Source organism: Dendrobates tinctorius, unplaced genomic scaffold, assembly GCF_039654945.1.
Source record: "Dendrobates tinctorius isolate UK_male_01 unplaced genomic scaffold, ASM3965494v1 ptg000138l, whole genome shotgun sequence".
Classification (NCBI taxonomy): domain Eukaryota; kingdom Metazoa; phylum Chordata; class Amphibia; order Anura; family Dendrobatidae; genus Dendrobates; species Dendrobates tinctorius.
In genome coordinates this window covers 16,931,400-16,947,467 of record NW_027361806.1, presented here as the reverse complement: position 1 = coordinate 16,947,467, position 16,068 = coordinate 16,931,400, and the positions used below count along the sequence as shown (strand labels likewise).

Genomic DNA, 16,068 nt, shown 5'->3' with positions numbered 1-16,068 from the left:
TTGGAGAGGTCTGGAGTGAAATTGGGCAAAGGGAATCGCCTCTGTCACCAACATCTTTCCCAGGACTTTCTTAGTTGTCCGGAGAGATGGAAGTCGTATGATCTGCAGCGATCGTACATCCCGCTGCAGGGAGCCAATCTTCTCTTGTGGGAGAAAAACCCTTGATCGACGAGTGTCGAACAATAGACCCAGAAACACCAGACGTTGTGTCGGAACAAGGCAGGACTTTTTGTTGAGGAGCCACCCGAAATTGGACAGGGTGTCGAGGACGATGGTAAGACTTTGGCGAGCTTGATGAAAGGATGGAGCTTTGATCAGAATGTCGTCGAGGTACGGACAAAGAACGAGACCTCTGATTCTCAACAAGGCCATCAACGCCGCCATGATCTTTGTAAATACTCTGGGTGCGGTGGCGAGACCGAATGGCAGTGCAACGAACTGGTAATGTTCCTGGCGAATCGCGAAACGGAGGAATTTCTGATGCCCGTAGAATATGGGAACATGTAGATAGGCATCTTAAATGTCTATTGAACACATGAACTCCTGTGTCTCCATGGAAGCGATTACCGACCGAAGAGACTCCATTCGGAAATGACGCAGTCGGACTCTCTTGTTGAGTAACTTGAGGTCCAAGATGGGGCGAACTGTACCGCCTTTTTCGGCACCACAAACAGGTTTGAATAAAACCCTGTGAAACGTTCTGATTCGGGAACGGGCACAATCACTCCGGAACTGAGGAGAGAGGCGATGGACGCAAAGAACCCCGGAACTAAGGCAGGATCTTTTGGAGGTCGGGACTCGAAGAAACGATCCCGGGGACGAGAAACGAACTCTATCTTGTATCCTGATACAACTTCCCTGACCCAAGCGTCCTCTACTGAGGCAAGCCAGACGTCTCTGAAGAAAAGGAGTCGAACTCCCAATTGGAAAGGACCCTCGGGAGTTCGTTGATAGTCATGCTGATGTGGACTGTCCAGATCTGGACCTGGAGGGTCTGCCCTGGGAGGAGTGAGATCGCCAGGAGGGAGTGGGTCTGAAAGACACCTTTTTTCTATCCTGGCGTGCCTGCGCTCTCTGTTGGTTAGAGAAGTTGTCTGCCGTATTGAAGCTGCGGAAAGTCCGAAAGGGCCGAAACTGACGTCTTAGCGGAGGTCTGCGAGGCTTGGACTGAGGGAGGAGGGAACTTGTGCCTCCAGTGGAGTCCTTAATAATCTGGTCCAGCTGGGATCCGAAGAGACGCGCTCACTGAAAAGGCAGATTGGTAAGGGACTTTTTTGAAGACAAATCAGCCTGCCAAGCCTTGAGCCAAATTGTATGTCGGATAGTCACCACGTTGCTTGACGCCTGAGCCGCGCAAGACGCGGCATCCAAGGAGGCAGAGAGCAGATAATCCCCTGCATGGGAGATCTGGTTAGCCAGTTCGGCCAAATGCTCCGGTTGGGCTTTATCTAGGATGCCCTTGCGGAGATCCTCTGCCCAAGTAGCTATGGCCTTTGCTACCCAAGATGAAGCGAAGGCTGGGCTTAGCGCAGCTGCTTTGAATGCTGACTTTGCCAAGGATTCTATAATTCTGTCATTAGAATCCTTTAGCAACGCCACACCTGAAATCGGGAGGACCGTGTTGTTAGATAGTCTGGACACGGGAGCGTCTACAGAGGGGGAAGCCGACCAGTTGTCTGTGAGCTCTTTTGAAAATGGATAGAGCACGCCGAGGCGCTTCCCTCTTTGAAAGCGTCTGGTCGGATTTTCTCTCTCCCTGGTAAGGATCTTGCCAAACTCAGAGTGGGAGGCGAAGACTCTGGAAGGTGTTTCTGCCCGTCTGAACGAAACCTCCTGATCTGAGGATTTCGCAGGGGAGTCTGTGATTTCGAAGGTGTGGTTAATCGCAGCAATGAAGTTCTGTACCGTAACCTTCATGTTCGCGTCATGGTCCGAATCCAGCTCTAAAATCTCTTCAGATGACGCTTCCGAGAACGCTTCGCCTGACTCAGGTGAGGAGGCACAGGAAGGCGATTGCTGGGAAGGACTGAGGTGAGATGGGGCGAGGAGAGGATTCCGGCCGGAGATCCTGTCTGGGTCTTTTGCGGCCCCTGCTGGCTGGCTCAGATGGGACCTCTTGAGACCTGCTGGGCCCTGTAGAAGTGTCCAGGGGCAATTTATCAAGAACGGCCACTAGGGACTGAGACACCCTGGTTAGGTCCGCCACTGATTGTGATAGAGAAGAAGCCCAGCCAGGAATGGGGGGGGGGGGGGGTTCACTCTCACGTGGAACAATAGATGGCTCCTGTGCTGCATCGGGTTGAATGGGATTGCTGCAGTCTAGGCAGAGGGGAGTGGACTGACCTGAGGGAAGTTTGCGATTGCAAGAGGAATATGCAAAGAACTTGACTAAAGTGCAAGCGGGAGCCGGCTGACGGGTACGGTCAGGCTTAGAATTAGACATAATGAAGAAATGCCGGAAGGTTGGGGGACAGAAGGCAGAGGAGAGTGTCAGTCTGCAGTTGCAGAGTTACTCACGATCCTGTGTCCCCAAAAGTGCTGATACACTGCTCGTCTGAAGATGCAGGGCACCAGCAGAGGAGAGCGTAGAATCCCTCCGTGTCCAGCTGACAGGCTGAGAAAATGGCGGCAGCCTGAGAGAAACGTGCGCCTTCAAACCAAGAAGATGGGCGGAGCTAGCCGCCGAGCAAAAGAAGGTACCGCCCGCTGCCCACCGCAGGCTCTGAGAGGCGGTGGGCGGTCCTAGAACGGGCGGGAGAGAAATTCGCCTATGAGAAAGAGCGGGGGGCGTGGCTGCGACGTCAGAGAAGGCCTGAAATGAAGCCGGGGACTAAATTAATGGCGGCGGCCGCCTGTCAGCGCGGAGGTCCCGCAGCGTCGCCGTGGCCACCTCCCTACTTATCGCCGCCGGATTCCTGCGCTACCCCTGCCGAACACTGAAGAAAGAAGGAAGTGGGGGGGGGGGGGGGGGGGGGAGTGTAGAACAAGGCCCGCGCAACAGCCGGGCCCTGGAGCAAATACGTCGGCCGCCGGGAGGCGCGGGCGGAGCAGAGATCCTACAGCACTTCCTCGGCGACCGCTTCGAAGAATCCTGAAACCTCCAGGGGGGGGGCCGCGACTTGGACTGCACACTCACCCTGTGATCCGTTTGTAATAAAGGTACCCAATATATCCCACGCTGTCTGCATCTTTTGTGGTATCAGCACCTCATCCAACCGACAGGCTCAGGTAGGCGAGTGGGTGGAAGGCGGGGGGGGGGGGGCGCGAGGACCCTCTGGATTGCTGGCACGCATCCGTGCGAAGCTCTGGCCCTGCTACGGAGAACTATGAGGATACGGGGTGGCAGTACACGCCGTACTCAGTCTCTTGTGGGAGTACAGTTCTGACCATTCACACTGTATCCCTCTGGAAACCTGAAAAGGAACGACGCACATCGAGGTAGATAGGGGGTCTAATGAAAGACCCGTGTCCACCTCCTACTCACACTAAGCTAAACTGAGGAATTTCCTGCCGGTCGGTGGGGTGTACACTGCGGAGGAGGAGCTAACCTTTTTTTGTGCATAGTGTCAGCCTCCTAGTGGCAGCAGCATACACCCATGGTCTCTGTGTCCCCCAATGAAGCGATAGAGAAAGAGCAATACGGTGGACACAAGCGACATTTTATCGGTTTTCCAACAAAATGGATCGAATGCTTGCAAGAAAATTAAAGCAAACAGAGATTAAACTCTGTCTTCTCTATAAGAGACGAGCAGTCCCAAACTACTTTTAACCCAAACAGGATTTACAAAACATTCCAAAATTATCAAAAGCTGTACACTGATAATACGGATTTCTCTTTGCCCAAACTAAATGACTTTCTGTCTCTTTAATCCCGACTTACGCTACAACACTACACTCTCCTATCCCTGAGGAGGAAATTGCCTCTACTATCAAACATCTAAAAATTGGGAAGGCCCCAGGCCCTGATGGGCTAACGGCACTATATTATAAAATTTTTCGACAATACTGACTAAATATATCCAAGCATACTGTAACAGGTCAGCCAATGCCACCAGAATTGTATACTGCACACATTGCAGTTATTCCAAAGCAACAGAAGGATCCTTTACTTACCAAGAACTACAGACCGATTTCTCTACTAAATCTAGATCTTAAGATATTCTTGTCCATAATAGCCAATAGGATCAATAAATATTTACCTAGCCTCATTCACAAAGATCAGGTCGGATTTATCCCAACAAGACAGGCCCCGGATAATATTCGCAGGAATCTAAATCTTATTTATACCGCCAATAAACAAAAATCTCCCTTGGTCCTGTTGGCTTTAGATATAGAAAAGGCTTTTGACACTGTCATCTGGCCATATATGTTCCATATACTGTATAAAATGGGGATTTCGCAACAATTAATTGACTCACTTAAGCTCTTCTATAATAACCCGGTGGCTTACTGGAAGTTACCTTCGACCACCCCCGAACCAATAATTATTAGCAGGAGAACCAGGCAGGGTGCCCTCTGTCCCCTGCCCTATTCGCTATGGTGATGGAACCACTGGCTCAAAAGATCCGCCTACACCCCGACATAGTGGGCCAAAATGTGGGTAAACATGAATACAAGGTCAGTCTTTTTGCCGACGACCTCCTATTAACTTTAAAGAATCCTCACATATCGCTACCTAATGTTATAAAAACAATCATTTTGAGGAGGTCTCTGGACTTAAGGTTAATATGGATAAATCATAGATTATGTTCCTGAATATTTCACCTGCGGTCCAAGCTTCCATACTAAGTAATTTTCATTTCCGACACGCAAAGCAACATAACACTTATTTAGGAATTAAAATTACAACGTCCAAATCCACTATTTAAATATAACTATGCCCCTCTCCTTCATAAATTACTGCAAACTCTTTCAAAATGGTCTTCCCCCATCCCTTTCTTTTTTCGGGAAGTATCCACTCGGTAAAAACGGTTACATTGCCTCAATTTCTATATTTATTCCGATACCTCATCTGACATTTAAAATAATAAACTCACACATTCTGCGCTCTATTTGGAACAATAAAAAACCCCGTATATCTCAGAATACCTTGTTTAGACACAAAAGACAAGGAGGACTCTCACTACCGAATTTTGTTCTCTACTATAAGGCGGCCCAGATTGCTCAATTGGCAGCGGTGAACGCTGAACAGCAGGCACCTATCTGGCCACAAATATAAAACGCTCACATAGCTCCTTACTCCTTGGAAAGTCTGATTTGGGCCACGGGACCTTTACCAAAAGATTTGGATATACACTCGCCATACACCTCTCATACACTGTGTGTATGGAGAACCAATAGATTTCAATTCGCATTGCAGTCTCAACCATCTCCACTTTTAAAATTGTTCAACAATCCCCATGTTTCCGACAGGGGTAGCGTCAAGGAATCACACATGGTGGAAACAAAATAAATTAATTAGGCAGCAAAATTTATCTACTCACTTTAAACTAATGCCAAAACAAGACTTCCTCACAAAACATCAACTACCAAGGTCTGAATTTTTTTAGGTTAGAACAAATTTTCAATTTTTTACAAAAATTAACTGCAAACTCAGCGGACTTTAAACCCACATCTTATGAACTAAAATGTCTATGACCCATTGGGAAATGGTCTTATATCCCATCTTTACTCTATGTTCCTACAACCTAGGGAGTGCTTGAAAATGAAGGTTATGGAACAATGGGAGGAAGATTTACAAATCTCCCTTACGCCTCAAAGGTGGTACAAATGCTATGAAAATATAGTAAAAGGAAATAATCAAGTGTCACTCACTGAAACGTCCCTTAAATTGTTTCACAGAATACATTATGTTCCCAGTTTCCTACACAGCGTTTACCATACGATATCTGGCAATTGTTTCATGGGTTGCGCTGATGACGGAGACACACTCCACATATGGTGGACATGCCCGATAGTGAAGTCTCTCTGGAAAGGCGTCATAAAATTAATCAAAACTACTAACACTGACAGTGTTACTTCTAGGGGACAGACCAATCCATGCCAATAACAAAATGTGAAGACTTATTGATTTTATTACTATGGCAACTAGAAACCACATAGCCAGTAAATGGAAAACTAATACATTGTCAATATTACAGGTGAAAAAACGAGTTGACCTAATGATGCTGTATGAAAAAATAGAAGCCATTAGATCTGACTCTTGATGTTTTCAGAGGTATATGGGAACCTTGGATCCAGGCGCAAAACAATGATGATCTACCTAGAATGATATCCCTATCCATGTTATAAATATCATCACTGTTGAACATAGGACATGAAACAAATGTTCCACTATTTCGCATCAACTCATTTCTTAATAACAGCACTCATTGTCCATCCCCCCTCTTTCCCCCTTCCCCATTAACCCTAACTTAAGCGGGAGTCACACATAGCAATCTCGCTAGCAAGATCGCTGCTGAGTCACAACAGCGATCTCACCAGCGAGATCGCTGTGTGTGACAGCGATCAGCGACCGGCCCCCCTGCCGGTATCGCTGCAAGAAACCTCTGGACATATTTTTCGTTGCTGGTCTTCCGCTGGCCAGCACGCATCGCTGTGTGTGACAGGCGGGAGACCAGCGATCAGCTGTAAAAAATAATAAAAAAAATAAAAAATATTGTTATTCTCACCTTCCGACGTCCCGCGCAGCCATCCTGCCTCTCTCCACGCTCCCGGTCCCAGTGATCCTTTGCACGAATGACTGCGAGACGTTGCGCTGCCGCGAGACCGTGACATCTCGCGGTTATTCTCGCAAAGGATTACTGGGACCGGAGCGTGGAGAGAGGCAGGATGGCTGCGCGGGACGTCGGAAGGTGAGAATAACAATATTTTTTTTATTTTAATTCTATTTTTTTACAGGGATATGGCATCAGCGCTAACGAACACAGCGATGCCGGACGCTCGGCATCGCTGTGCTGATCGCTGGTGAAGCTGTCTGACAGCTCACCAGCGATCACATAGCGACTTACCAGCAATCCTGACACGTTGATATCGTTGTCGGGATTACTGGTAAGTCGCTATGTGTGACTCCAGCTTTAGTTGTGTTAAGACTTATTCTATAGTTTTGTAAAGTTAAGACTATTATAATAAGGATATTGTATATTTTTCCATTTATCCTCTCACATATGTCCCCCTGCGAGGGGACCCTTGTGCTTTGATATCAATGTCTTTCATGTTAAAAGATATTCATGTTTTCAATAAAATCGTTGAAACTAAAAAAAAAAAAAAAAAAAATGCGAAAAAAAAAAAAATGCGGATTTCCTGGGAAGGAGTCCGGTTTTTCTCAGGAAATTTCTGCATACCTGGGCACATAGCCTTAATGTGATCCCAGACAGACTGGATGATGTGATATCAGGGCTCTCTGGGGCCAACTCATCACCTCCAGGACTCCTCGCTCTTAACGACATTGGCTGGATGTTTGGGGTTGTTGTCCGGATGTTTGGGGTTGTTGTCCGGCTGCAGAATAAATTTGGAGCCGATCAGACGCTTCCTCATGGTATTACATGTTGGATAAGTTTGTGCCTGGATTTATCAGTATTGGGAACACCAAGAAATGGGCAATGTTGGGGACCATAGACCTAGTGGTTGGCCATGGAAACATAGTGCAGCAGATGAAGTACATATGTTACTTCCTATCAAAATCAAAAGATGTCCAGCAGTGCCATCAATTCAGAACTGGCAGAAAACAGAGGAACCAGCTACACCCATCTACTGGTCAGGATTAATGGTCTCCTCAATGTTTAGAAATCTAGGCAGATATTTACACATAAATTAATACCATCAGGAGGCATCTGATCTGCTCCAAATTTATTCTGCAGCAGGAAAACAGCCCATAACATCCAGCAAATTTCATAAAGAATGCAGAGTCCTGGAAGTGACAATACGGACTCAGAGCCCTGATCTCAGCATTGGTAAAACTAAACACTGATGGGATTTACATTTCTTTTTTGTTAACTTTACATTTTATTAATTGATAAAAAATAAACTATTAACACTTAAAAAAAATAATCAAAATTTGCTGTGATTTTTTCCACAACTGCCCAAACCTTTTGCACAGTACTCTACATACATACATAACCAGTTACAAGTTTGGATACATGTAAATCTGTCATCAAAGTAGAAGGGGGAGTAATGTGAGGAATCTAATTAACAAAGATATTCTGTTGTGTTTCACATGTTTATTTACTTTCTGATTTCATATCAGTCCCTTTGTGGTTTGTTGCCTTCAGTCTGAATCTACAATATGCACACACTCCAATAAGAACAAAAATAAAAATAGCTTAGTTACCCACCGATAACGGTGTTTCTCGGAACCCATGACAGCACCACGGAGAGAGGGGGTCCGGCCATCAAGGACAGGAACCTACAGCTAAAAAGGTGGCACCTCTCCTTCGCCCCCAGTTGGTTACAGAGCATCAGAGGGTCTCCCGGTTAGTTAACAACAAAAGTATATACATAACATTATAATATTGCATATTATGGAGAAGTACCGTGTCTAACGAAAACACTCTACACACATTAAACCGTGCTCATCGCACACGTGAAGGGGGGGATAAGCGGGTGCAGTCATGGGTTCCGAGAAACACCGTTATCGGTGAGTAACTAAGCTATTCTCTCTCACCCATGACAGCACCACAGAGAGAATTTCAGAGATTGGTAGCTTAGGGAGGGACCACCGCCTGAAGGACCCTTCTCCCGAAGGTCAGATCAGACGTAGAGGCCAGATCTAAACGATAGTGTCTGAAAAAGGCGCAAGGTGTTGACCAGGTGGCCGCCTTACAGATCTGTTCTATCGATACCTCTGATCTTTCTGCCCATGAGGTCGCCATTGCCCTTGTAGAGTGAGCTTTTAAACCCTCCGGGATGGTATTCCCACTGGATGAATACGCCAGGGCAATCGCATCCCTTATCCACCTTGCTAGGGTACTCTTGGATGCCTTGAGTCCCTTCCGAGGTCCCTGGAAACACACAAAGAGACCCTTCCTTTCTACATCCCTTGGTGGCCTCTAAGTACTGAACTAGGCACCTCCTCAAATCTAGGGTGTGAAATCTCTCCTCTCCCCTATTCGAGGATTTGGGCAGAAGGAAGGACTACTTCTTGGGACCTATGGAAGTGTGACGCTACCTTAGGTAGATATGCCGGGTCAAGTTTCAATATGACTATCGTCTAGGATTTTAGTGAACGGTGGTATTGCTGAGAGAGCCTGAATATCGCTCACTCTGCGAGCGGATGTTAGGGCCACTAGAAGTACAGTCTTAATGATAGGGTTTTTAGGGGTGCTGACTGGATGGGCTCGAATGGGGGCCGTTAGTGCAGACAACACTAGGTTTAGATCCCATGACGGTAATTTCTGGGTGATTATTGGTCTAGACCTGGCTGCGGCCCTAATAAACCGTGCTACCCAGGGGTTGCCTGACACATCCTGGTAATACATGGCACCTAGGGCCGCTATCTGTACCTTCAATGTATTAGTCGCCAGCCCCTTTTCTAACCCCTTTTGCAGGAATTCGAGAATTTTGTCAATCTGGACTCCATCCTGCACTCTTGCCCCCGAGCTAGACAAATTTCCTCCAAGTTCTCCCATAGGCTCTGGTTGTGATCGGTTTCCTACTCTTTTGTAGCGTGGAAACCAGGTTTTCTGAGAACCCCCTCCCCCCTCAGCAGTGCCCTTTCAAATTCCATGCTGTTAAATGGAGGTTCACTGCTCGAGGGTGTAACACGGGACCTTGGAACAGAAGGTCCGGGAGATCTGGTAGAACCCAAGGGTCGGTTATTGACGGTATTCTCAACCAGGAGAACCAGGTTCTTTTTGGCCAAAAGGGGGCTATTAGTATCATTCTTGCCCTGTCTTCTCTGACTTTCCTTATGACTGCCAGGATGAGAATGGGCGGCAGAAAGGCATACATTAGGCCCTGTGTCCACGGAAGCATAAACGCATCCAGGGTTCTGGGATTTCCCCTGGGGTTTAGGGAACAGAATGCTTCCACTTTTTTGTTTTTGTGGTCGGCAAACAGATCCATGTCGGGGGTTCCCCACATTTTTACAATCTGCCGAAAAATGGACTGTTTTAGAACCCATTCCCAATGGTGTAACTGGGTGAGACTCAAAGTCTGCTCTCTGGTTTTCTGTTCCACGTATGTGTAATGCAGAGATGGGTAGTAGGTTTTCCTCGGCTAGGGTGAATATTTCAGAGGATGTGTTCATTAGTGTTCGGGACCTGGTTCCCCCTGATGATTTATGTAGGCCACAGTCACCCATTTGAAAAATAAAATGCAAAGAGAGGCGCAATGAGTGTACCTGTGTTTAAATTAATTCCCTAACTGAATCGACAGGGTGCTCACCTTCCAGGGTTGTGCCACCCTTGCACAACCATGGTGTGAACGTGAATGGTAGTTGGGGAGCATGTCCTCACAACCCAGAAGGGCACTGTACGTGGCTGTCAGCAACCTCCGCTCTCCTGGCTCCTGGTCAGTCCATCTCTCACCGGCTTCCGGATGTGAAGTTGAGACCGATCCCAGCCGTAAGTGAACACCAAGGATCCCGGAGCTTCCGAGCACCGCCCAGCAATTGCAGGTTCTCCCACAAGCAACTGCCCTCCAAGTTGCTCCTGCCGCTGATCCTCAGAGAGGAAACTTCAATGTGAAGCAACAACAAAAATAAAAGCGGTCTATAGGAGCGCTAAAGGAGAGGCAGAAACCAGAGAAAGGGTTAAAAAAAAACAAAAAAAAAAAAACACTCAGCTTTAATTCTTCCTCCAATACCCACAACGCATTTCTACGGTCACAGTCGGCTGCATCAATAAAACATTTCTTTTCTAATTGGTTTAGTGTGCGCTTTTTGCAGTGGTGCTTTTTTCTCCCTTTTTTCATGATAGTTATTCCACTGTTGCTGCACCTAAAACCTTTACCTATATACTTGTTATTGGCACAGTTAGTGCGCCCCATTTTGTTTAGTATGGAAGGGTTCTGAAACGCTCTTGCTACCATCTGAGCAAACCTCTCTTTTTTGTGGTCTGGAAGGTAACACTCTTGGGTGTTTGAGTCCAGTGTTAGTCCTAGAAACTCCTGAACTTTGCTGGGCTCCAATCTCGATTTTTTTAGGTTTAGAAGCCAGCCAAGGTTTTGTAAAGTATCCATCACTCTGTCCCTCTGTTCCTTGCATCTTTGGGCCGAGTTGCTCGCTATTAAAAAGTCATCCAAATATGGGATTATTAGAATATCTTGTTCTCTTTGGTGAGCCATCATTTCTGCTACTAGTTTCGTGAAAATTTGCGGGGCTACAGAAATCCTAAATGGCAGGGCCCTGTACTGAAACTCCCTTATTTCGCCTCCTATGGAGACCGCCAGTCTGAGGTATTTTCGGGAGTCTTTGTGGATGGGGACGTGATAGTACGCATCACTGAGGTCTAATACTGTCATGAAGCAATGTGGGAAGAGAATTTTGGTGGTTGACTTGATTGTCAAAAACCAAAAATTCAAAATGGAGTCAATCGTTTAGCCTGTTTAGATTTATAATTGTCCGGAAGGTACCGTCCGGTTTGGTCACTAGAAAAAGAGGGTAGTAGAACTCTCTGCCTCTCTCCTGCGGGGGAACCTCCTGGAGGACTCTTGCTTAGGACCTCTTTTTCGAGAGTTTTTTGTTCTTTTATTGACGACCTTAGTGGAGTCACCACATATATTTGAGGTGGGAGCAAGAGAAAGTCTATCCTTAGTACTGATCCTATCAGATTTAATAAGCAGGGGTTGTTCGATATTTTCCTCCAGGCTGGGAGAAAAAAGCTTAGCCTCACTCCCACCCTGGGCAAACAGTCACTTGGAGGGTTTTTTGTCTCGGGACGAGTTACCGAAGAAGGACCCCCTGTCCCTCCTTCTGTCGTCCCATTTCTGTTCTCTCGGGGGTCTCCTTTGAAAAAACTTTTTATTTCGAAAGGACCTTTTAAAGCTTGTAGGACCCAGGTTTGGGAATCCCTTCTTTCTATCCCCTGCCTTTTGGAGGATGTCATCCAGCGTCTCTCCGAATAGGAATTTCCCTTCACAGGGGATGGAGCATAGCTTCATCTTTGTAAGTCCCCTGGCCAACATTTGAGCCACAGCGTTCTCCGGGCTGCGTTTGACAGGGCTGCTGCTTTAGATGACATCCTTATTGAATCAGCTGATGAGTTGGCTGCTTCTCTAAATTGATCCACCCACACCATGAGGGCTCTGGAGGTACATGTTGCCGCTATCGCTGGCCTAAGATTTCCCCCAGCTGATTCCCAAGTGCCCTTAAGGAAAGTATCAGCTTTTTTATCTAAGGGGTCTTTTAGAGTACCCATATCCTCAAAGGGGAGTGCAATTTTTTTTTTTGAGGCCTTGGCCACCACGTCTAGTTTCGGGGCTCTGTCCCAAGACGTGGATGACTCCTAGTCAAATGGATATTTTCTCTTAAGGGAAGGGACCGTGGAGTTCTTCCTATCCGGTCTTTCCCATTCTTTTTTTTTATCAGGCCCTGTACATTCTCGTTTAGCGGAAACACTCTGCGTTTCTTTTGGCCTAGTCCCCCGAACATTATGTCCTCGACTGATCTATCAGGCCGAGGGTCTGCAACCCCCATGGTAGACCTTACTGCCCTTACAAACGTGTCTACCTCATCTAGGGGAAAACAGTGACGGCCTCGTTTCTTCATCTGAGGATGATGAGTCGGTGTCCGAAGTCTGTGAGGTTACTTCCCCTGACGTCGAGACTTCTGACTGGGAGCCTACTACTACATCCCTTCTTTTTGGTTTGCCCTTGTGTTTTAGGGATGAAAAGGCACTCAAACTCCGAACAGATTACCGCTCTTAGATCCGAGGCGTAATCCGGGGTTTCATCACAAAGAACTTCCTGTATGCAGGAGTCGCAGATCTTTTTATCCCAAGAAGCTGGTAGTGGTCTGCTACAGGTGGGGCATTCCCTGTTCTTTGTTTTTTCTCTTTCTTCTTTCCCTAATAAGGGAAAGAATTCTATTACAATGGGGAACATTCACGTAGATCACTTACCCCATTATGCGCGGTTGCAGGTACCGGTTCGGGAGGTGGATTCAGATCCCTCACGGGTTGATCCACGGAAGGTGACTTGCTCCGCTGCGTGGAGTGTCTACTGGACCGGCCCTCGCGCCTGTCCTTCTCTTTTTGCCGGTGATGGTGGTGTTGCCTGTGCTGCTGCTTAGGCTGCAGCATTGGCTGCTCCTCGTGCTGGTCGCTGTCCTCCATACTTACAGGACGCTTCCAGCAAGGAGTAGCTCCAGCGTTCTCCTTTTGAATTTCCCGGCCATGACGTCACTTCCTCTCCCAGCCTGCCCTGCTTTGTGCCCGGGGAGTGCGCCGACCGCGGGGACCCGGAAGTCGTTCACTCCATTTCCGGGGCTGCGCCATATTGGTACACCTCTGTACCGCGGCGCTGCCCCCGCGTGTACCGGCATCCTCCAGCCCCGGCCTCCTTTCCGGAGCGGCGGCTCGGTCCTCTCCCCCCGCTCACCCTGTGAAGCCCCTCAGCTACAGCGGTGGCGGCTTCAGGAACTGACCCCGCCGCGACAGGGGCCTCCCCGCTGCCAGTATTACGGACGGGACGGCCCTGGACTCCTCTTCAAAGGTAAGCTGCTGCTGCTGGTTCCACGGGTCACCCGTCAAGGACAGGAACCCAACTGGGGCGGAGGAGAGGTGCCGCCTTTTTATCTGTAGGTTCCTGTCCTTGATGGGCGGACCCCCTCTCTCCGTGGTGCTGTCATGGGTGAGAGAGAAACAATACATGCTCAGATGTGTCCAAACTTTTGGCTGGTTTTGTATACAGCTTATATACGGTACATATGAATGGAGAGGATTTACATAGACTAAAGTCTTCATCTGTATGAGAACCTAAGTGAGGATTGGCATTAGGTTAGGGTCCTGGAAAACGAGAAACGCCTTAACGTGGCTTTCAGGTACACATAAATTGGCCATTTTATGCGCTAAGCTTTCTCAATTCTTCATATTTCCAATGCAATCCATTTTTCATATTTGCATGCTATGGCGCTACTGAGCGCTTCCTTTTTTGTTTTTGTGAATCTAAAATGTGCACACATTCCAATAAGAACAAAAAAAAATACATTACATGCTCAGGTGTGTCCAAACTTTTGACTGGTATTGTATACAGCATATATACGGTACTTATGAGTATTTTTTTCTGCATGGTTGGCATGGTGGCGATGAGAAATTATAAAAACTTTTACAAGGTGTTTACATGTTTTCCAGTGAGCCTGGACAACCATAGTATATTACAAAATGTATCAGCATATTATTATTATTTATTTATATAGCGTCATAAATTCCATGGTGCTGTACATGAGAAGGGGGGTTACATGCAAAGTTATAGATATCGTTACATACAAAGTTATAGATATCTTTAACAGTAAACAAATTTACAATGACGGACTGATACAGAGGGGAGAGGACCCTGTCCTTGCGGACTTACATTCTACGGGATAGTGGGGAAGAGACAGAAGGTCGGGGGTGCAGCAGCTCAGGCGGTGGTGAGGCAGCAGAATGGTTATTGCAGGCTGTAAGCTTTCCTGAAAAGATGGGTTTTCAGGTTCCGTTTGAAGGATCCGAGGGTGGTGGATAATCGGACGTGTTGAGGCATGGCATTCCAGAGGATAGGGGATATTCGGGAGAAATCTTGGAGGCGGTTGTGTGAGGAACGAACAAGTGTGGAGGAGAGTAGGAGGATCGAAGATTACGTGAGGGAAGATATTGGGAGATTAGTTCAGAGATATAGGGAGGGGAAAGGTTGTGGATGGCTTTGTAGGTCAGTATTAGTAGTTTGAACAAGATTCGTTGGGGAATTGGAAGCCAATGGAGGGATTTGCAGAGGAGGGGGGGGGGGGGGGGGGGGGGAGACAGGGGAGTAGCGAGGAGAGAGGTGGATTAGTCGGGCAGCAGAATTGAGGGCAGACTGGAGTGGTGCAAAAGAGTTAGCAGGGAGGCCACAGAGGAGAGTGTTGCAGTAGTCAAGGTGGGAGATGAGGGCATGTACAAGAGTTTTAGTAGATTGAGGACGGGACGGATTCTGAAAATATTTTTGAGTTGGAGGCGACAGGAGGTAGCAAGAGATTGGACGTGTGGTTTGAAGGACAGGGCAGAGTCGAGAGTTACTCCGAGGCAGCGGACTTCAGGTGCAGGAGAGAGCGTGATGCCATTTACCATAATAGATAGATCGGGTAGGGAAGATACGCGAGATGGAGGAAAGATGATGCATATTGAACAAATCCACATAAAAAGTGAAAGGAACAAAATGATAAAAACCTGTTCATTGTCCTTAATATGTGCTCCTTCAGGAATGGCATCCACGCCCTTCTCCTCCCCGGTCCTCCTTGAGGCTTCATTTAAAAAATCAATCACTCTTTCCTCCACTACATATTCTGGATTCCACAGTAATTGGTCGTCATTTTCATATACTGCAATAATAAGAAACAAGATGAAAGTCTGCAAAATTAATAACACAAAATAAGACGAACATTACCGATTTTGGATATGCATTGTTTCTTCTACAGAAATAAAATGCTGTGGATTTTCAAAGTAAGTACACCAGGTGCATCCAACAATTTATGTATGTTGTATTCCTTGCATCTGGTGATGGATCAAACTTTAGAATTTCGTAACTATTTTAGGCGATTTCATGAAGGTGGCACAGAAAACCATCACTTATAAATTAACTAAATAGTACAATACCAGGCATGATCCCCTCAATATAAAGGTAACAAGTCTACATATATTTAAAGCCCCTTTAGAATATTTACGTCAGGTTACTCACCTTTTTCCGTTTCTCTGTATCTAGAGATACCGATTGGAATTTCGGCTTGAAACATAGACCCTACCATAATCTCCTTGGAGGAAAAATAGAAATAAAATATGGCATAAATATCATTTGTACATCGGTAACAAAGACCAATAATCCCTGATTACGGTCACATCCTTCATCATCCCATATCTAAAGCTAAGCAGGGTTATGAGACAGCGATGAGTGTGGTTACAT

The 16,068-nt window shown here is 46.9% G+C and overlaps 1 protein-coding gene across 8 annotated transcripts in view; it reads right to left on the bottom strand.

Moving 5' to 3' along the window:
* MIER1 (MIER1 transcriptional regulator) overlaps positions 1-16,068 on the bottom strand; it is a 90,544-nt gene that overhangs the window by 20,640 nt on the left and 53,836 nt on the right. For all 8 annotated transcript variants that reach the window (XM_073544729.1, XM_073544730.1, XM_073544732.1 and 5 more), the window contains 2 exons: positions 15,847-15,919; positions 15,339-15,490 (listed from right to left, as the gene is read on the bottom strand). In XM_073544729.1, coding sequence (XP_073400830.1) covers positions 15,339-15,490; positions 15,847-15,919 — 225 coding nt within the window. The remainder of the gene's footprint in view (positions 1-15,338; positions 15,491-15,846; positions 15,920-16,068) is intronic.